General features: G+C 42.8%; 1 protein-coding gene across 1 annotated transcript in view; it reads left to right on the forward strand.

The window, feature by feature from the left end:
- LOC130297299 (polycystin-1-like) overlaps window positions 1-23,255 on the forward strand; it is a 396,912-nt gene that overhangs the window by 281,600 nt on the left and 92,057 nt on the right. Inside the window, exons 37-38 of the mRNA XM_056549607.1 lie at window positions 9,310-9,515; window positions 15,477-15,579. Of these exons, the coding sequence (XP_056405582.1) occupies window positions 9,310-9,515; window positions 15,477-15,579 (309 nt within the window). The remainder of the gene's footprint in view (window positions 1-9,309; window positions 9,516-15,476; window positions 15,580-23,255) is intronic.

Genomic DNA, 23,255 nt, shown 5'->3' on the forward strand with positions numbered 1-23,255 from the left:
ACAATCATGGGGTGCATCAATAGGGGCATAGATGCCCACGGCAAGGAAATAATTCTACCGCTGTACAAATCAATAGTCAGAACACACATAGAATACTGTGCACAGTACTGGGCACCAGTGTACAAGAAAGATATAGTGGAGATGGAGAGGGTTCATAGACGGGCAACCAGAGTAATACGGGGAATGGGAGGACTATGGTACCCAGAATGATTAGCAGAATTTGGGTTATTTAGTTTAGAAAAAAGAAGGCTTAGGGGCGACCTAATAACTATGTATAAATATATCAGGGGACCATACAGAGATCTCTCCCATTATCTATTTATACCCAGGACTGTATCTATAACAAGGAGGCATCCTCTACGTCTAGAGGAAAGAAGGTTTCTAAATCAGTACAGATGGGGGTTCTTTACTGTAAGAGCAGTGAGACTGTGGAATTCTCTGCCTGAGGAGGTGGTCATGGTGAACTCTGTAAAAGAGTTCAAAAGGGGTTTGGATGCATTTTTGGAGAGTAATAACATTGCTGGTTATGTATACTAGATTTATGGGGACAGAAATTGATCCAGGGATTTATTCTGACTGCCATATTTGGAGTCGGGAAGGAATTTTTACCTCTAGTATGAGGATTTTTTGCCTTCCTCTGGATTAACTCAGTAGGGACTCATTAGGGTTATAGGTTGAACTTGATGGACTCTGGTCTTTTTTCAACCTTATGATCTATGTTACTATGTTACATTTAACTGCAGACAAAGAAGTGTATAGTCCAGCTCACTCCCTCAGCCCGTCGCGCCAGGACCGGCGTGGGCAACACCGACTGGAACTGACAAGTAAAAGCAAAATGTCCAGCGCGAATATGAAGGAACTGGATGTTTATTCCAATAGCCAAAAAGACAAGGAGAACATGACAAGGTGACGCGTTTCGGTCCTAAGGCTGGACCTTAGTCATACACTAGTATACAGTGAGTACAAACCTTATATAGGTGGCCCCTCAAACAACGACCAGTAATCCGGCCGCATCTGAATAGGGTCCTCCTCCTCTTTCCGTGACGTGGGGGTGATAGGTAAAACCCGGAGAAACAAGAAGGTGAGGAGGAAAAAGCGGAGACAAAGAAGGAACCAAGGGAAAAAATAGAAAAAAGAGAGAAGAGAAGATAAAAAACGGGGAAGAAAAGGAAAGAAAAAAGGGGGAAAAAAGAAAGAAAGAGAAAAAGAAGAAAAGGAAAGGAAAAGAAAGGAGAAAAGGAATGAGGACCATGGGTAATCACCCTCACGTAACAGAAAAAGGTTACAATCTTAGACAATACAGAAATATATAAAAACAGTAAATGTTTATTACATGTAAGTGGAATATTTTAAAAAGGTCAATAATAAAACACATAATCATATTCTAAGACTGCTCCCCAAAGGGAGAGAAAAGATGAAAGGAATGAGCTATGTTTGAGGTTTCATATGGAAAAAATGTTAAGCGATAAACAGTAGATTAGATGGTATTAATATTTTTTGTATAATAAATAAAAAAAAAATTTTTATAAGAAGATACATAATGTAATAATATAATATATACCAATCACTTTCTCACAAGAGAAAGAATACTATATCCTATGAAACCATAACATAGATACTCTTACAGGATCAGCAAGTATCCTAATTTATCTGGGACACTGAAACCGGCCAAGGAAAAGGGGAGAAAAACTGGGGGGAGGGACGGGGGAAAAAAAAGGGAAAGAAAGCCTATAATAGAATGGTCATGGGCATCCTGATTGAGAGGAACAAAGGAAAATTAAAGAAAAATAACAACACCAATTTGATGGAGAGAGCAAAAATAGATCAAAACATAAATATAAACTTAAATATGGGGTACCCATATAGATGCACAAATAAGAGTTATGTTAAGGCGAGCAGGAGGAACAAAGCTAGATGAATCTCAACCAAAATGCCTAATAGTGGAGAATGGTGTCCATCCTTTTATTAAGGCCCCGTGGGACGCGACTGTCCAATCTCAAAATCCAATAGACCTCTCGGTCCAGGAGTTTGAGCTTGACATTGCCACCCCTCACAGGTGGGCTAACTCGTTCCAACCCCTGTAGCATAAGGGATGACGTATTCCCGGCATGTACCTCGGCTATGTGCCTGGAGACCATAGAGATATGTCTTGAATTAAAATGGGGTATATCCGAGATGTGTTTTCGGATACGGACTTTCAGAGGAATAGAAGTGCACCCCACATATTGAAGATTACAGTCTCTGCAGGTAAGGACATAGACAACGTACTGTGTGTTGCAATTAATATATGCATTAATTTTATGGGTATCGCCCGTAGTAGTCGAAACTACCGAATCTGAATTCTGCATAAAACCGCAACACACGCACCTGCTATGTCCACACCTGTAGGACCCTTTATAACGTAGCCAGGTTGGCTGTGATTTCTGCTGTGTAGAAAATAAACTGGGTGAAATGCTCTGACCGATAGTCGGGGCCCTTCTAGATATACATTTATATCCTGCAGGGAACACCCCTTGAAAGGCAGGATCACATAAAACAATGGGCATGTATTTGTGTATGATGTTACAGATCCGTTTGTATTCAAGACTGTACTTGGTGCAGAAGACCACCGGAGAATCGGGGGTCTTCTGGATACCTCGTATCTTGTTGCAAGAGGGAGAAATCAACAACGCCCTATTCTTATTCGAGGCAATGTTGATACCCCTCTCTATATCCCGAGACTGATACCCACGAGCTTGGAGACGAGAAGAGATTTCACATTTCTCCCGTCTGAAATCGGGGTCGGCCGAACAGTTTCTGCGGGCTCTCACCATTTCACCCGTGGGCAAGTTGCGAGTTACATGTGATGGGTGGCAAGAGGACGCATGTAATATTGAATTTACTGCAGTTTTTTTACGATATGTAGCAGTTTTCACACAGCATATCTCATTGTCACCCACCAAATGCAAGTCAAGAAAACTTACCATGGATACCTCATAATTAAGAGTGAACCTCAAGTTAAGAGAATTCTCATTGATGTACGTGCAGAAATCCGGTATGGCCGCCACATCAAAACTCCAGATGATAAGAATATCATCTATGTAGCGGCCATACCAGACTATGGACGACAAAAATGGGTTGGATGGGGAGAAGATTGTCCCCCTCTCCCACCAGCACATGTAAATGTTGGCGAGAGAGGGGGAGAACTTCGCCCCAATAGACGCTCCCGTCACCTGCAAGAAGAAATGATGATCAAACATAAAAAATGTTACATTTACTACATTCCAAATGTATTTTCTGTTTTGGAATATTTGCATATGCGCACTCAGCCTCACAAAGAGCCAATTCGTGCTATGAAGAGATGTGGCAAGTTCCCGGTGAATTTAGCATGTTCGCGTTCGCATCGCCGGGTGAACATATGTGAAGTTCGATCCGCCCCCTATACTTTAACATTGCAGTAAACTTTGACCCTGTGAGTCAGAGTCAGCAGACACATTACAGCCAATCAGCAGCAATCCCTCCCTTCCAGACCCTCCTACCTCTTGCACGGATGCCATTTTACCCTCATTCAGCATGCTGCAGGCTTAGGAAGTGGAGTGTCAGAGAAGCTGCTCCTGCTGTATAGGGAAAGCGATAGCTAGGTTGCTGCTAGGTGGTGTATTCAGGGTCCAGTTTACTTCTAAAGCACTAGTGTAACATCTGCTTTAAGGACAGCACCCAAAAAAGCCCTTTTTAGGGCTGAAAGATATCAGTCCGTGTGTCTTGCAACAGCTGGAGGCACCCTGGATGGGAGGGAACCGCTGGTTAAAAGGGGTACTCCAGAATCAAACTTAAGTTCCTTCAAGCAACTAACTACTATAGTATTCAAAGGGCTGAAAGATATCAGTCAGTGTGTTTTGCAACAGCTGGAGGCACCCTGGTTGGGGACCACTGCTTAAAAGGGGAACTCCGCTGGCAAGTTTTTTTTCTTTAAAGCAACTAACTACTACAGTATTCAAAGGGCAGAAATATATCAGTCCATGTGTTTTGCAACAGCTGGAGGCACCCTGGTTGGGGACCACTGTTTAAAAGGGGAACTCCTTTGGCAAGCTTTTTTGCTCATTGTCACACTAGTGCAAATCACATTTGGTGTGACAGTTGTGCAAATAAAAAATAAAAAACTTTTTTGGCTGTTAAATAAAACCAGTCGTCACTGTCAGTTCACATCACAGTTGCCAGTTTTTTTGCCTGCAGGGCAAATTGTGTCACTCTAGTGCAAATCACATTAGGTGTGACAGTTGTGCAAATTAAAAAAAAAAACCTTTTTGGCTGTTAAATAAAACCAGTCGTCACTGTCAGTTCACGCCACAGTTGCCATTTTTTTCCAGCAGGGCAAATTGTGTCACCCTAGTGCAAATCACATTAGGTGTGACAGTTGTGCAAATAAAAAAAAAAAACTTTTTGGGCTGTTAAATAAAACCAGTCGTCACTGTCAGTTCACGTCAAAGTTACCAGTTTTTTTGCCTGCAGGGCAAATTGTGTCCCCCTAGTGCAAATCACATTTGGTGTGACACTTGTGCAAATTTAACCAAAAAAATGACAGGCAGAGGAGGGCTACCCCCCAGGGGCCGTCGTGGTGCTGGGATTCCCTTTGGCCCTAGAATGGCCAGTGTTCAGAGGCCATGTACCCTGAACCCCCAAAGTTCTGTGGACTTAGTTGACTGGCTATCACAAGACACCCAATCTACTACAGCTTCCGCTCGGAACCTTGATGCACCATCCTTCTCCTCCTCTAGCTTAGCTTCGGGCACCTCTCATGCAACCACTTGCCCGCCTGCCGCCACCACCAACACTAACACCACAGCAGCTTTACTTGATCCGTCAGAGGAGTTATTTACACATCAGTTTGAAGACATGAGTGATGCACAACCATTATTGCCAGAGGATGTAGTTAACAGGGATATGTCTCAGTCAGGCAGCATTACACACATGGACGTACGGTGTGATGCTGATGTTGTACCCGCTGCTGCTTCCTTTCTTGAGCTGTCAGATAGCGGTGAAGGTGTTGATGATGACGATGTGTCCGTGGATGCCACTTGGGTGCCCGCTAGAAGAGAAGAAGAGGGGGAAAGTTCAGATGGGGAGACAGAGAGGATGAGGAGACGAGTTGGAAGCAGGGGGAGGTCGTCACAAGGAGCTAGTGGCACAGTCAGACAGCATGCATCGGCACCCGGGTTCAGCCAGACGGGATGCCAATCAATGCATGCTGTTGCCCCCACCAGAATGCCGTCATCGCAGAGCTCAGCAGTGTGGCATTTTTTTTGTGTGTCTGCCTCTGACAACAGCGAGGCCATTTGCAACCTGTGCCAGAAGAAACTGAGTCGTGGGAAGTCCAACTCCCACCTAGGCACAACTGCTTTGCGAAGGCACATAATATCACATCACAAATGCCTATGGGATCAACATGTCAGTACAAGCAGCACACAAAGTCAAAGCCGCCATCCTCCTCCTGGTCCAGCATCTTCAGCCAGGTCAACCACTGTTGCCCTCCTTGCCCCCTCTCAACCATCCGCCTTTTACCATACAAGCTGGTGGAGTCTGAGGCCTTTTAAAAAATTGTAGCCATTGGGACACCATCAGCGACATCATACCGTTTGTTTTCTTCCTAGAGCGTGCCCTGCGAAGAGTGCTGGATCAGGCAGTAGATGAGCGTGAAGAGGAAGAGTTGTGGACACCATCACCACCAGAAACAGCCTTATCAGCATCGCTTGCTGGACCAGCGGCAACGCTGGAAAAGGATTGTGAGGAAGAGGAGTCAGAGGAGTATTGTGGCTTTGAAGAGGAGGAGGAAGATCAACCACAGCAGGCATCCCAGGGTGCTCCTTGCCGCCTATCTGGTTCCCGTGGTGTTGTACGTGGCTGGGGGGAAGAAGATGATACCTTCCCTGACATCACTGAGGACGAGGAACGGGACATGAGTAGCTCGGCATCCAATCTTGTGCAAATGGGGTCTTTCATGCTGTCGTGCCTGTTGAGGGACCCTTTTATTTTGAAAAGGATTTCTCTGTGTTTTTCACCATCCTGCATTATAGAGTCTTCTGGACTTTATGATAATTTAAACTTGAATTTTCAAGAGTACTAACCATTACACAAAGGAACGCTTGTTGAGTGTGATTTTTTAACTTAAAATTTCAAAAGTAAAATACAGAGAGGGTAGAACTCTGTTTCTTTATTTGATGTAAATTTTTATTTAGGAAATAATTTCTTTGTCTGTTTCTCCATCCTGCATTATAGAGTCTTCTGGACTCTTGGATATGTGCTTGTTATTATTTTTCAGCCATGTGTACATGCCTAATTTTTCTGGCCTCTGGTGCTGCACTTTTTATGCTGCCGCAATTTTTCTGGGCGCTGCTACAGCTGCGGCTGCAACAATACCAAATTTTTGAGCCATGTGTACATGCCTAATTTTTCTGGTACTCTCTGCTGACATCTCTGTCCATTTTAGCAACCGTGCATATTAGATGTATTGTAAGGGTAGCATGGTAGCTCAGAGGTTAGCATGGCTGACTTGCAGTGTTGGGGCCTTGGGTTCAAATCCCACTATGGGCTGCCTAAAGGGGGGATCTAACTATGTGCTGCCTGATATGGGGGAATATATGTGCTGCCTAAAGGGGGATCCAACTATGTGATGCCTAAAGGGGGGCTCTATGTGCTGCCTAAAGGGGGCTAAAGCACGTTATTCCAAAGAATTTAGGAATAATAGGTGATTTATGCCCTTTATGGATTAAAACCAGACTCTGCATCAACTATGTGATTTTCCATGGGAGTTTTGCCATGGATCCCCCTCCAGCACGCCACAGTCCAATCCCCTTGAAACAACTTTTAAATCACTATTGTGGCCAAAAAGAGTCCCTGTGGGTTTTAAAATTCGCCTGCCCATTGAAGTCAACGTCGGTTCGCCCGGTTCGCGAACATTTGCGGAAGTTCGCGTTCGCTGTTCGCGATCCGAAAATGTTATGTTTGCGACATCACTAGTACTAAGGTCTGTCCTGCTCAACCCATGTTCCCAGAATAGAGGGGGGATCCAAAGAGTACATGTTGGCCCAACCATTGAAGTGAAAGCACATGTCCTGCAGCTCACTCACCTTCAGAGGGATTTTGTCTGCCATTTCAGCACTGATCAATCAAAACTTATCCTGCCTAGTGTGTCCCACTATAGAGATAGCATTAAAGAAAAAGACCTGTATTGCACATGAATTTGATACTTTTTGTCACAGGAGGTAGCCAGGACTTCCAGTGTGAGAAGCGTCTTTATGTGACATTGTCAGCTCTGGGAATTCTGGGAAGAGGTGCTGTATAGGGAATTCTTCAGAGAAGAGATGCTGCACAACTGTATAGATCGTTTGTAAGCATGATGCTGACAGGAATAATACACTGCACTACAATAGTAGAGAAGTGTATTATATAAGCGATCATAAGATTGCTGGTGAAAGTCTCATAGTGGGACTAGTTAAAAAGTAAAAAAATAAAGCTTAATAAAATAATATATATACACCATGTAAAATAAACTTTAGAATAAAACCTAAAATAATTTTTTTAAAGCCTATAGATATCAGTATTCCGACATCTGTAAAAAATATAACATTATTTATTCTGCACTGTAAACATTGTAAAACAATATACAGTTTAAAAAAAAATACAAAAACAGCAGCATTTGCCAATCTGCTCTACAACAAATGACAGCAAGCAAGGGGTTGTCATGGCAGTCATCTGTGTACTCATGTTAAACCTTGGCAAAAGCAAAAACTATTAGAATAGTCTGAAATAATCTGAAATAGTCTAAAATATGGGGTTTTAAGGACCCCACCCCGACCCCTGAGAGCCTGCCCCCCCCCCCCAGACCAAAGAACTAGGGTGTGTAGGAGACATCCAGTTCATTTCAATCTCTGTCCATTTATGATATGATCTATATGCAGTAAGAGAAGGAATCCTCCTCAAATGTGCAGATATATAATATTTATAGAGGTCTGGAAATGACCGTCCCCCCCAAGCCTGGGGTGTCATTAACACCGCTACAGAGATTCTGTAGAAAAAATAATACATACAATAGAGATTAAAAAGAAAAACAAAAAAGCATCAAGTTGCATGTGGTTTCACAGGGGAAAATTCACAAATGAAGTATCATTTAAAATCAAATTTAAGGAATTATAATTATGAGGTAACAGTGACTAGCACAACCATGTGTGGTATTTCCTAGAGTATGGTCAATTATGCTAAATGAAGTTGATAAACCATGCTCATATATGTCTGGCAAAGATAAAATGAAATGGCATATACAACATGTAGTGCGAATTCTTCCTCCTTCGTGGATATGCAAAGCAAAAACAAAAATAAATAAAGAAAAGAAAACGAGATGAAAGGGAAGAGTAAAAAAACAACCATAAGAAAAGATCTAATCAGCATGGTCCTCCTCACCACGCTCTAATCAACAAACTGCATAGTCAGCTTTCATCATATAGGTCCCAGCCTTGCCATACCGAGTGAAACTTATCCAGGTTATCTTCCAGTGATGTTGTGAGAAATTCCATTCTGCACACATCACGGATTCTATCTAGAAGTGCATGAAAGGGTGGGGGTCTGGATTCTCTCCACCAAGTGGCAATCATACATTTGGCAGCAGTAAGCATATGTAGTAACAATTTAACTTTAGTTTTTGGTATGTCTCTAGGGAATAAATTTAAGATGTATGTAGATGGGTCTAGGGGGAGATCCACTTCTAATACCTGACTAATCAGTTCCCTAAATGTCGACCAGTAAGTATTTAAAAGTGTACAGTCCCAAAAGACAAGAGGGAGCGAGCCCACTGTCAAATTACACCTCCAGCATAAGGAAGAAACCTGCGGGTACATACGGTGTAGAACATCAGACATATTATTTCTTCTTTTCTTTGTTACTGTTATGAATAACTTTTGGAAAAAAATAAACAATTGTGTATATATATATATATATATATATATATATATATATATACATATATATATATATATATATATATATATATAAAAATCTCCCCTTATATGTCTGTCAACACAGTTATCAATTGTTTCCAATGACAGCCAGCAAAATTGTAATTAACTATAACACAGGCTGTAAGTCAAGAACTGTACAATATTATGTTACTCAAATGTTCATGTACAGTAGATGTACTGCAAAATTGGATTTTAAAGGTTTAAAAAGGTGTATTATTGCTTCTAAAATGTAGTACATTATTCTGAAAACATTCTGTACTCTACTAGTTATTACATACCACTACTGAATAATTTAAAATCATGTGTCTTTTTCTCCTACCAGTTCAGCGCCCTTCTGGATGTCCTCTTGTGAGAGCTTGTATGATGTTCGGGATGATATTCCATTAAAGTCAGGATTTAGCTTCACACAATCCTTGTTTGAAGAGAAGAAAAATTATCAGTCTGGCAAACAGTCTGCCTGTAGCTCTGGTGATGATCCATTATCCCTGTCAGAGGGGTCCAGTTGCAGTCACCATTTTACATTTTTAGGTAACTATTAAACCTGTCATTTCTGATGACTTTTCAAGATAGGCTTTCCTGTTATGTACATAAGGAGTAGCACTGTTTCTTGTCATTTTATAACTTGTATATGGCATTTTTAAGCAGGTTGGCCTCGGGGGAGGAATAAAGCTTGATAACACGAAAAATAAGCATTTTTTCTTGATAAAATATAGTATAAAGTTTCTTATATAAAAGCAAAGTTTGTTGGTTTTTGCATTCATTAGTTTTATAGGGAGAAATAAAATGTGAAGGTATAACATTGCCATGCACCCACAGGGGCCACTGCATAGCCCCACCCTAAAATGTCCCAAGAATTCAAGATCATAAGTTGTGCCCAATTTTGCTTTTATAGCAAGGGTTAAAAGCATGGCTATCCAATAGTTATACCTTTGCACATAAGCAAGCAAGTATGCAGCTTGCTAGCATGCTCCATGATTTGTGCTTTTTCCCACACTGCCATGGTTGTCATTATCATCTTCATCATCGTGTTGTTTTCCACAAGGAGTGCCAGCCTTGTCTCCGAGCTGCATCTGAGAAAAGTCCATGTCCTTATCCACCAACAACTCCTCCTCTTCATGCTCATTCTTCTCAAATCCTAGCTCCTTATTCTCTGTCACAGCCTTCTACATGGAGGGGGATGCGAGCAGGATGCTATAGCTGTTCTTCTTCCTCCACCCCCTGTTCCATCTAAGTGAAGTTTCTCTATTATAAATATCAGGGGGATGAAATTGTTTTTGAAGTGAACAATACATGTCTGTTATAAGCTTGTCTAAGCTCAAATTAACATTTAAAAATATGTAAAAAAATTGTGGCAAATTGCAGGAAGGTGCCTATGGTCCTATAGCTGTTTGGGTGGCATGGAGCCCATATACTGACACAAAAGACTTACACTGTAGCTGTAACACTCACGGTTCAGTAGACAGGAACACTTGTGGTGGTGGATCCAGTGGACCTGTGTGGCAGATGACTCGTACCGTACCAGGGAGCGGAGTCTAAGGTGCCGCTGGTTTTCACCAGAGCCCGCCGCAAAGTTGTCTTGGATGGATTTGCTGCGGCAGGCGGCACCCAGGTCACTACCCTTGGCACGGCTCGACCAAACAGGCGGCTGAGGAGATTTGAGGCACAGATAGGATACAGCAACTCGTGGTCAGGATAGCAGAAGGTCAGGGCAGGCATTACAGAAGCGTAGTCAGGAATGTAGCAGGAGGTCAGTAGGTAGGCGGCAAGGGAACAAGGTCAGGTCACAGAACAAGGGTCAGAAACACGGAAAGGCAACTCTCTGGAACGCTTTCTCTCAGGCACTAGGCAACAAACATCCGGCAGGGAAGTGTGGGAAGTGCAGGGACTTATAGAAAAGGAACAGGTGTTTCACATAATGATGGGTCTACTGGCCCTTTAAATCTTAGAGCTCCAGCATGCACACACCCTAGGATATGGGGACATGCGTGCCGGAGCTGAGAGGCAGGAGAGGAGGCAGCAGAGAAATGAGGTAAGTGACGGGCTTGGAATCGCATGCCGGCGCATCCCACTGCAAATCCCAGCCCCGCCGGCAGCAGGGGAGAGGGGGACAATGCACTCACGGCCAGCGCGAGCGGCCAAATCGCAAGGCATTGCAGTATCTATAAGTACCTTCCGATAATAACATCACTGATCCTTGGAGCTACTCTGTACACAAAAATGGAAAGATAAAAGGTTTGTGGAATGTAGCGAGACAAGTGTATGTGTATGTGTAAACAGCAGTACATGAAAAAAGAGAGACATATGAAGTGGTATATGTAAGAGAGGGAGCAATTGGGAGCAGCATGTGGAAGAGAAGGGGAAATAGGTTCTATGTATGTGGGTATAGTAGGACTAATGTGGTAAACTGGTCGTCCTGACCCAAATTATCAAGGCAATTAACTAGGAAATGAGAACTTGATATGCTTAAAACATAACATTTATTATAGACTATTAAAATAAATGCCAAATAGTAACCTCAAATAAATATAGCTGCAGAGGTGATGGTTACCGTGCTCTAGTTACTAGAGTCCGCAAGGACCCTATGGTAGCTATATGGATCCTGAGCTCTCAATATGGTCCTGTGGTGACCACTGTTCAGGCACATATAGCACCAACAATTTGTTGCTCACAATAGTACCCCCACAACACCACACGCGTTTCTGTCACACTGTTATTTGTGACTTCTTCAGGGGAGAAATCGCTGGGGGGGTGAGCCGTAAAGAATAATAAAGATTGATAAAGAGGTATCTTGTTTATAATATCTCTATGTATGTGGGGTTGCTACAGGTGGCTACAGTTTAGGTCTTATTATTAAGGTAAGTAAAGTGTCTACAAAACAGTTGCCTGCACCCTGCAGCAGGGCATTACCTTTTTTCTATCCACCTACTCTATAAACTCTGACAAAGTGTTACCTATTAAATATGAATTATCTGCTGTTTCTGTTTTATCTACATCCTCATTATTAGTTCACACCACTTTCTAAGCATTACTACACTTATTTTCTCTGTGGTCCTGCATGAGCCTCAGGAACAGAAGATAACCTGCAAAACCCCTGAGACCATGACAACTTTGGCATCATAAAGCCTAGCCTGCCTAAAGGTATCTTTTCGACTTGTTGTGTACTAGGGAGGAGCATCATTGGCCATATTCGAAATTTGCGATATTTTGCGAATATATAGACGAATATTCATCCTATATTCGTGGATTTCGCGTATTCGTTATATTCGTGTATTCGAGGAAGAAAACAGTGAGGGGGTGGGCAACTTTACTATTGGTTGCTAGGGATGTTGTTGATAACCTCTGACAAGTGTATTTGCATCACTCTAATTGCCCAAAAGTTAGAAGAAGGAATATGGGAATATGTGCATCTGCAGAAAAAGCGAATATTCATAATTTCTAATATATATCGAATATATTCTCAATATTCACAAATTCGCGAATTTGCAATATTCGCGATAAGAATTCGAAATGCTAATATTCGCGCCCAACACTATTGTGTACCAAGTAACATCATGATGCTACTTGGTACACCATAAGTCGAAAAGGTACCTGTGGGCAGGCTGGGCTTTATGATTCCACAGGTGACATGATAACCACCTGACATACATTATCATATACAGCAGTTTACATCAAAGGGACAAAGTTTTCAGAGAATTCAATCTGCATAATCTGCAGACAGAAAATCATCAATAAAACATTTACATTTAAAGAGGTAGTAACATGAAACTGGGTAGCATAGCAACTAAGCCAAACCAGACCTGGGCTAGTGAAATACGGTGATAGTTCAATTGCTGTTGTAAATAAACACCCTTCTGGGGCTCTAAATGGTTGCTGCTCCCAACATTACATTGTACAGCCCTGGAGACAGAACAGTAAGGAGACAGAGCAGTATACCCTTTCTCCTAATAAATATGAGAGACCAACACCACAGTCTACCGCCAGTCTGAGCAATGATTTACAAACTGTATGAAATTGTTAGTTATTTAGAAAAATTATTATAGTGCACATTTTTGATCTATAATAATTTTTCATTTCAGGAGCAGGGAGTAATGTACATATCCACAAGTTTGTTGCAAGTTAGTGGCAGATTAGCGGACCCTTTGGAATCAGTGGGTAGCAAATCTGTAGTGTGTAAAATCCGCTGTTAACTCGCAATGTGTAATCATACCCTAAAAAGGAGTCCTGATGAGTCCAGCCACTAATTGTTTTAGTGGGCATTTTCTGCAGTGTGAACAAGAAGCAGCCTAGGGACTCGCTGCTGTCACAACAGCAGTGGTAAGAGATGTGGGCAAATGAGTATGCATGCTTAAATATTTTTTTTAAAGCACCATAACTCACTTAAAAAAATGTGCACTTAAACAATTTCTTGTGTATATTTTGTGCTTTCATGTTTTAGCAGCTGTGGCATGCATGGCTTTTTGAACCATACTGATTCCATCACTGAAATAATTGCCTACATTTCCCATAAATCCTCAGGCTTCGAAAAGAGAGAAGGTGGAGTTTTATCACTGTACCTGGTGATCGAATCACCTGACTACACTCTAGCAGCCAGCAGCTGAGACTGGGTTGGAATCAGTTCACATTATGTGCAGTTTTGATTATGTGTTTATTTTCTTATTCAAAGTGGGTTACAAAGTGTTTTTTTTTTTAAAGAACTGTTGCCATGAGGCAAAAGTGATGTGACCTATTACCACAACGGAGGTATTTTAAAGATTTGAAGTCTTCAGGCTATGTTCACATATTTCATTTTTACAACACTTTTGTAGAATTTTACTGCATTTTGGCTTTATCCTTGCTAGAATTTTCTTAAATCTCATTTTGTGATTTAAGGAATAGTCTACTGACAAGTAACCTGAGTCCGTTAGTAACCTAAGTCCGTTGTGCCCGGGCTGAAAAAAAAAAGAAACTTTAACTCACCTTCCTGCATTCCCCTGTAGCACCGCTACAGCTGTTCGGTCCTCAGGTCCAGTCTTCTTCCTTGTTCCGTGTGCACAGATTGTCACACTGCGTTTAGCCTATGACCGGCTGAGGTGGGACATCGCTGCGGCCGGTGATAGGCTGAGCGCAGTGTGATGATCGGTGCACATGGAAGATGGGAGAAGACTGGACTGGAGGACTGAACAGCTGTAGCAGCACTACAGGGGAATGCAGGAAGATGAGATAAAAGTTTCTTTCTTTCTTTCCTTTTTTTTTTTTTTTTTGCAGCCCAAGCAAAACAGACTCAAATTATTTGTCAGTAGACTACTCCTTTGACGTGGGTCAGGTTGGTGTTCACATGACCAATTTGCAGTAATGAAATTTATGGATACGACTGTGCTAGAATTGAACAGATGGTGCTACAGGACTAGAGAGGTGAGTGTACATGATTTGCAGAAAAAAAAACACTCCAAAAATCACAAGTGCTTCTTTAAAGCCTGTGACTCCCCTCTGGGGAAAAATCAGACCATACTTCTCATTAATTGTTGCATCAAGATGTCAAATAAGGCTAGGTTCACACTACAAAATAGAAAGTTGCAGCAGCACTCTTGGTCAAAGGAGGCTCTTAGCACAGTTTTTTTTCAAACTCACCTCTACTGGGCATATTGGGGGAGATTTATCACAACCAGTGCAGAGGAAAAGTTGTCCAGTTGCCCATAGCAGCCAATCAGATAGCTTCTTTCATTTTTCACAGGCCTTCATGAAAATGAAAGAAGCAAGCTGATTGGTTGCTATGGGCAACTGGGCAAGTTTTCCTCTGCACAGGTTTTGATAAATCTTCCCCATTGTCTCTGACTGGGTGGCATGCAGGATTCACACTAGGTTCATACTACACAATTTTTGTCTGGCAATGGGATTCCACTGCACAGTGCACACTACAGAATTTCAGCGCTGGATATTCTGCCACTAAAATTCCATCAACAAAATAATCTGCCGCCTATGGGAATTCAGTCACCACTAAAGTAGTAGTCTTACACTAAATTTTTGTCTGGATTTCATCTGGCCAACAATTCCATAATGTGAATCTAGCCTTAAAGGAAGCATCTTTTTCTGTGTAAAGCTTTCCTTTACTTACGAACTAGTCTGGAGGCCACAGCTAGGCCTTAAAGGGGTTATCCAGGAAAAAGCTTTTTTATATATAAACTGGCTCCAGAAAGTTAAACAGATTTGTAAATTACTTCTATTAAAAAATCTTAATCCTTTCAGTACTTTTGAGCTGATGAAGTTGAGTTGTTCTTTTCTGTCTAACTTTCTGGAGCCAGTTGATATATAAAAAAATGTTTTTTTTCCTGGAATACCCCTTTAATTCCCCCTCCATACAGGAGCCTGTTAACCTTACCAGCGCTTACAGTCAAAGCCAATGTTACTATGTATCCCTATATTGTAAGCATAAGAAATATAAAAAATAAAGATGAAATGAGGATCCCTACTTTGTATAAAGCATCAATATCTTTCTGTCCACATTTCTTTTAGAAGAGAATCTACTTCAGTCTACTGTTGGTGAACCTCATGAGTGTAAAACAAGCGAGTCAGACAGTGGAAGGTTTTCACCACGTCCAAATCAAAGATCACCCAGGTAATAAAGCTAAATCAAACATCTTTAATCAGTTTAACTTTTACTATTTGCATTAGTACTGTTATTATGCTTACATTATTACCTCTAATTTACTATAGTAAAGCTAGGTTCACATTTGCCTGTTTTTACATCTGATTCAAAGGCAGGGACTGGACCGGGATGCCTGCTGAAATCATTCAGCAGGCATCCCGGCACATCGCCAAGGGGGATCCTGAGACCCACCATGTCGTCAATCGTCGCAAATCGACGGTCAATTCAGATCTGTGGTGATTTCCGGGTCATATGGGTCTACTTTGACCCGGAAAATAAGGGGGATAAGGGTTGTCCAAGACACCCCCGATCCCCCGGGAGGGATAGGTGTGAGGTGGCAGGGGTGCCAACCCTCCTATCCCTGCTATTGTTCATTCAGAAGCGACCGACCAATAGCAGATCGGGGGGGGGGGTTAAAGTTTGGTTCCCCTGCTCTGCCCACCCATGGTAGTCCGGGCAGGGCAGGGGAACCGTGATTTGAGCGGCGGTGGAGGTCCCTTACCGGCCGGCTATCGGCGGCAGCGATCCTGCTGACTACAGAAGCCGGTGAGTTGTTTCATAGTACCATCTGCAGGGCAACAGTTTGGAGACCACTATGCAGTAGTCCCTAAACTGTAGCCCTCCAGATGTGGCAAAACTAAAACTCCCAGTATGCCCAGACAGCTGTTTGCTGTTTGTGTATGCTGGAATTTGTAGTTTTGCAACATCTGGAGGGGCACAGTTTAGGGACCACTGCATAGTGCTCTCCAAACTGTCGCCCTGCAAATGTTACTATGCAGATCACTATGCAGATGTTACAGTGGACATCACTGTGCCGTGGTCTCTAAACCATGGCCCTTTAAATCTTACAAAACTCCCAGCATGCACAAACAATAAACGACTGTCTTAGCATGCTGGGAGTTGTAGTTGCTTGCCTCCAGCTGTTGCATAACTACAACTCCCAGCATGACCTTCGGCGATCAGTACATGCTGGGTTTTGCAACAGCTGGAGGCAGACTGGTTGGAAAATACTGAGTTAGGTAACAGAACCTAACTGAAGGTTTTCCAACCAGTGTGCCTCCACCTGTTGCATAACTACAACTCCCAGCATGACCTTCGGCGATCAGTACATGCTGGGTTTTGCAACAGCTGGAGGCACACTGGTTGGAAAATACTAAGTTAGGTAACAGAACCTAACTGAAGGTTTTCCAACCAGTGTGCCTCCAGCTGTTGCAAAAGTACAACTCCCAGCATGCACGGTCTGTCAGTACATGCTGGGAGTTGTAGTTTTGGAACAGCTGGAGGTTGGCCCCCCCCATGTGAATGTACAGGGTACATTCACACGGGCGAGTTTACAGTGAGTTTTCTGCTTCAAGTTTGAGCTGCGGCAAATTTTTCGTCGCAGCGCAAACTTCTAGAGGGAAACTCACCGTAAATGCCCACCAGTGCGAATGTACCCTAAAAACACTACACTACACTAACACATAATAAAGGGTAAAACAGGAGTTATAGTTTTGCAACAGCTGGAGGTCCCCCCCCCCCTGTGAATGTGCAGGGTGCATTCACTGCAGGTTTACAGTGAGTTTCCTGCTTCAAGTTTGAGCTGTGGCAAATTTTCCGCTGCAGTGCTGACTCCGAGTGGGAAACTCACCGTAAACCCCCTCCAGTGCGAATGTACCCTAAAAACACTACACTACACTAACACATAATAAAGGGTAAAACACTACATATACACCCCCCTTACACTGTCTGCTGCAATAAAAATGAAAAACGTACTGTACTGCAGTGTTTCCAAAATGGAGCCTCCAGCTGTTGCAAAACAATAACTCCCAGCATTTCCAAACAGCCATTGACTGTTCAGGCATACTGATAGTTTAGCAACAGCTGGAGGCACCCTTTTTGGGAATCACTGTCGTAAAATACCTCTATGTCCACCCCTATGCAATCCCTAATTTAGTCCTCAAATGCACATGGCACTCTCTCACTTCGGAGCTCTGTCATATTTCTAGGCAACAGTTTAGGGCCACATGTGAGGTATTTCCGTACTCGGGAGAAATTGCGGGAGGTGGTCATGGTTAACTCGGTAAAATAATTTGAAAGGGGTCTGGATGCATTTTTGGAGAATAATACCATTACAGGTTATGGATTCTAGATCTATAGGGACAGAAGGTTGATCCAGGGATCTATTCTGATTGCCATATTTGGAGTCGGGAAGGAGTTTTTTACCTCGAGTATAAGGTTTTTTTGCCTTCCTCTGGATCAACTCAGTACGGACTCATTAGGGTTATAAGTTGAACTTGATGGACTCTGTTCTTTTTTCAACCTTATGAACTACGTTACTATGTTACTCACATCATGGAACAGAGTCTGTTCAATGATATGAGTAGTAGTAGTAGTAGTAGTAGTAGTAGTAGTAGTAGTACTGCAACACTGAGTAACAGGTTGCACTTGGTCTCACTCCTGGGACCTGCTGCAATCTATAGTTATAAGCCAGGGAAACAGGTGGCATTGTGCTCCACTCCCCGACTGGTCGGCTCCCAATTGGAAATATGAAGCTACAGTACCGGGATTTCATATTCCCCAAAGGAAGCTGTGATTGTCCAGTACCGATTGATCAATCATGGCTCCTGACAGGGAATATAAAAACATGCACTGTAACTTCAATTTCCCAACCAGGAGTTAAAATTGGTCAATCAGTGCAAACCAATCAGGCCTCGCAGTAAGGAATATGTTAAAGTGCAGTGATTTTATATTCCTCACCAGGAAGCAGGCTGGCACACAGGGCTGCCCGCTTCCCAGGCTTATAAGTTAAGATTGCAGCAGTTCTTGTGAGTAAGACCAGGTGCGATTTATAACTTTTAACATGTCTGATTGACATGTCAAAAGCTGTGTAAAGTATTTGGCTGTCTGGGAATGATGGGAGTAGTAGTTTAGCAAATACTGGAGGCTCGCTGTTTAGAAACACACTGCTTTATGTATTAAACCATTTTGTGTGTTTCTCTTTTATTCTCGTTTCCCATTTGTGTTCTTGTTTTCATAAAATAGTTAACAAGCACTGTGTTTTGCACTAGCTAGTTGTGGGGCTAACACTAAGCCCTGGCTTACTAAAGGATTCCGTCTATAAGACAGTTTCCACTACCAAGCCTTAAAAGTCAATGTAAAAAAACATGACACGTTTTAAAAATTTTCTATACAAAAAACACTCCCTCACAAGCCCTTGTTAACAATTTTAATAGAATAATAAAATACCACTGGTCATCGACGTAGTCCACCAAATCCAACATAATGCTCTACATACACATATCTGATATTTTGGGCACCCTCCCCAGGGGAGAATGTCCATAAAGCAGTGTTCCCAAATAGGGAGCCTCCAGGAGTTAAAGTTAAGCAACACCTTGAGGCTCCCTGTTTGGAAACACACTGGCAGAAAGGGTCTGTTCACATTATGCAAAATGAATTATGAGAACAGAGCCATACTTACCAACCTAGCTCTGGCATGTAGCTCCGCCTCTAATGATGTCATCACTAGGCGGCAGGGCAACACCAGACCAGGCTGGGACAGAGCCAAGGTGGAAGGTAATTGTCTGGCTACTGAATACCCCACAAAGAGTTAACCAGTGCTGCTCAGCAGCGCCTATTAAATCCTTCCTTTCTGGACTGGCACACAGCGCTTAACCCAGCAGGGCTTACAGTAATCCAGCAATGTATACACGTTGCTATTTTTACTGTAAATTCTGGCTGGGCTTATCTCCTGCTCATCATCAGCTATGCATTGCTCATCATCAGCTGTGCATTGATGATGCACTTTGTCCTGAGGAAGGGTGCAATCCGTGCTTGAAACACGTAAATTTGTGCTTTAATAAACAGTTCTTAGTCATATACTGTTTCATGTTATGTCTAGTGGATTCCGCACTGTAAAAAGTTCCAGTTTTTACTGCCTATTTCGCTGTGAAAGAGGCCTGGCTGTTAGACAGTTGGGATGGATCTGGAAGATCACCAGTTGCAGCAGTGTTTTCCTCACCTTGTGAGGCGTCACCACAAGGAAGCGTGGGACAGTCGAGATGTAGTTCCTACACTCTGACCCTGGCCATGGCTTACTTTCTGTTTGTAGAGACGACATATTGCCACATTCTCTGCACCTCTCTGCTGGTATAAAGGAAGTTCCACACATCAGAATATGGGATAGAGACTGCACCACCTGACTGCTCCTTCTCTGGATGTTTTTTTAATAGAACCTGAACATGCAGCAGCATCACCGTCACCTGAGCTTATAAGACCAGCAGCCCTATGCCTGTTATGTTTCACAGGTTTTTTCCCCCTACCTCGGCTACACTCTTCTTCCCTGACACTGCCACTACCCTCTTGCTCTGAACACGTCAGCTCATGCCCAGGTGGTTCCCACGTCCTGTCCAACACTATATGATCATCAACATCAAATTCCTCATTGCACCACTCCTCTCTGCATGGACTGCTTGGGCTCCTTGCTTCTCCTCAGCATATCCACCTTGGCACCTTACAGTATCCCCACCATGCCTACCACTCTGTGTGGCAGAGATGACAGAACAATTATTACTGAAGGTGTTTGCAGAACAATTTGAAATGCACAAGAACTGTATTCACACTACAGGCTAGATATGAGTAACTTTAATACACTTTTTGCTTGGAGGGTTGACAGCACAAAGAGTACTGAAGGTGTTTATGAAACAATATGAAATGCATCAGAACTGTATTCACACTATAGGCTAGATGCGTGTAACTTCAACGTGCTTTATGCATGCCAGGGATGACAGCACACTGAGTATTGAAGTTGTTTGCGGAACAATATGAAATGCACCAGAACTGTATTAACACTTCAGGCTAGATACAGATCACAGCACATCACTGGCTACTGTAGCTGGTTGAGGAGCACTATTCAGTTCAGGTAAATGCAGGTATGAGCCTTGAAAAAGGCTTTGGATTTGTGGTAGCAAAAGATAAGCCCTTCAGAGGCTGTGATTTGGATGTCCCTTCATGCTGTTTTAGTTTATATGAGCCCCTATTCTTGCATGGGGATTCATTGTTCACACACTAATCTGTATCCCTCTATCTTTCTATCTGTTTCTAATCTGTATTTCTCTATCTTTCTCTTTCTAATCTGTATCTATCTTTCTAATCACTAACCGTCCCTAGTTCTTTTGTCTTTCTCCCTCTTCCTCTCTCCCTGTCACTCTTCGTCCAGAAGTTTCGGTGCTCTGCATGCAGTGGGTGACATCACTGCCCACTCATCTGTGTAAAGATGCCCTCCCACCTTGCTGTGCCCAATTGGCTTTTGTGCTGATTGACACAGTAAGCAGCAAATCATATGATAGACCTGGATTATCATGTGATCTGCTGATGTCCCTGATCTCGCCACCCTCTGACCATCCTGCTTGTTCCGCTGCCAAAAAACATGCTTTCACTTTTTTTGCACTATTTGCGGCCCGCACAAGCTGAACCGGTAAAAGCTTGAGAGTTTGGGCCGAATCTGGGTTCGCAGGATTTGGCTCGCTCACCTCTAGTCACAACCATCCTGGATCTGGTGGGACATTCATGCTTTTGGGGTAATGTCCCATCATCCTGGATGGCAACCCCATGTCCCGCAGTTAACTGTAAAGGCCTCATAATGAGGCGCTTACAGTTAAACGTGGAGCTCAGTGGCAAGTTGGACAGGGTAAAGAGCCAGCAGACACAAGAGGTTGATCACTTCCTCTGTGCTCTGATCAGAGAAGATGTCAAATATAACTTTATGTAATCACTTATATGGTGTGTGGTGGTAATGATGGTGATTGTTGTCAGTCTATCAGTATAGGAGGTCCTTCTAAACTGACAACATTATTACTGCTAAAGAGGTATACTCATTCCACAGGTGCAGGTGTGGTTAGGGCGTGAAGGAGGGCGTGGCTAGGGCCATAGTTGCAGGTGCTGTTAGGGAGCATGGCTTGTCCCTCTTTGTTCTCAGCAAAAGTTAGGAGGTATGCAGTGCCCATTAAGAAGTAAAAACCATATTAGAAACAAGATGAATATTTCCTGAATTATTGCACCAATTTTCTCCAGGTAAGAAGCATTTGAACCAGCATCACATATAGTAGGGCAAAAAAAGTATTTAGTCAGCCACCAATTGCGCAAGTTTTCCAACTTAAAAAGATGAGAGAGGCCTATAATTTTCATCATAGGTATACCTCAACTATGAGAGACATAATGAGAGAAAAAAGTCCATAAAATCAAATTGTCTGATTTTCAAAGAATTTATTAGCAAATTATGGTGGAAAATAAGTATTTGGTCAATAACAATACTTTGTTATCTACCCTTTGTTGGCAATGACAGAGGTCAAATGTTTTATGTAAGTCTTCACAAGGTTTTCACACACTGTTGCTGGTATTTTGGCACATTCCTCCATGCAGATCTCCTCTAGAGCAGTGATGTTTTGGGGTTGTCGCTGTGCGACACGGACTTTCAACTCCCTCCAAAGGTTTTCTATAGGGTTGAGACCTGGATACTGGGTAGGCCACTCCAGGACCTTGAAATGCTTCTTAAGAAGTCACGTCTTCATTGCCCGGGTGGCGTGTTTGAGATCAATTGTCATGCTGAAAGACCCAGCCATGTTTCATCTTCAATGCCCTTGCTGAAGGAAGGAGGTTTTCACTCAAAATCTCATGGATTACACGGATCAGTCATCCTGGTCCCTTTGCACAAAAACAGCCCCAAAGCATGATATTTTCATCCTCATGCTTCCCAGTAGGTATGGTGTTCTTTGGATGCCACTCTTTCTCTAGCACTTGGGTTCATGGAGAACTGTACCGACTTCACTGTCGGCTACCAGCTCTACCGTAGGGACGGGCTGCACCTCAATGTGCTTGGAGCAAAGATGGCTAGAAGGGTGGAGGAGTGTTTAAACTAGGGACTTGGGGGAAGGGAACCTACAGCAAAGAGGGGGAAGATAGTGTAGATAGAGAGGGGGGACTTAATAATGTACCTGGGGGTGGAGCGGAGGGAGGGGTTAGAATAGTTAATAGGAATAGGCTTCATAGGAAAATAAAACTTACACCCTTGAATCCCATTAACCCCCAATAACATAAAGGATGAAAATGTAAAGTGTATGTTCACAAATGCCAGAAGCCTAGCAAATAAAATTGGGGAGCTTGAGGCCTTGATACTAAAGGAACATATTGATATAGTTGGGGTCACTGAGACATGGCTGGACTCCTCGCATGACTGGGCTGTCAATCTGCAGGGGTTTACATTGTTTTGCAAAGATAGAATGAACAGAAAAGGTGGTGGAGTCTGTCTGTATGTAACAAGTGGCATGAAAGTCAGTGTAAACAATGCCATAGTGTGTGATGATTCTGAGGATGTGGAATCACTGTGGGTAGAATTACAAAAGGAGGGAAATACTGAAAAAATATTTGGTGTAATCTACAGACCCCCTAATATCACTGAAGAGATAGAAGGTCAGCTGCATAAACAAATAGAGAGGGCCGCCCGGGCAGGTACAGTGGTAATGATGGGAGATTTTAACTATCCAGATATAGATTGGGGTCCGGGGTTGGCTAAAACTACAAAGGGGCGACGATTCCTAAATTTATTGCAGGACAATTTTATGGGCCAGTTTGTGGAAGACCCAACAAGAAGTGATGCCTTGTTGGATCTG

Source organism: Hyla sarda, chromosome 13 (genome assembly GCF_029499605.1).
Source record: "Hyla sarda isolate aHylSar1 chromosome 13, aHylSar1.hap1, whole genome shotgun sequence".
NCBI classification, from domain to species: Eukaryota; Metazoa; Chordata; class Amphibia; order Anura; family Hylidae; genus Hyla; species Hyla sarda.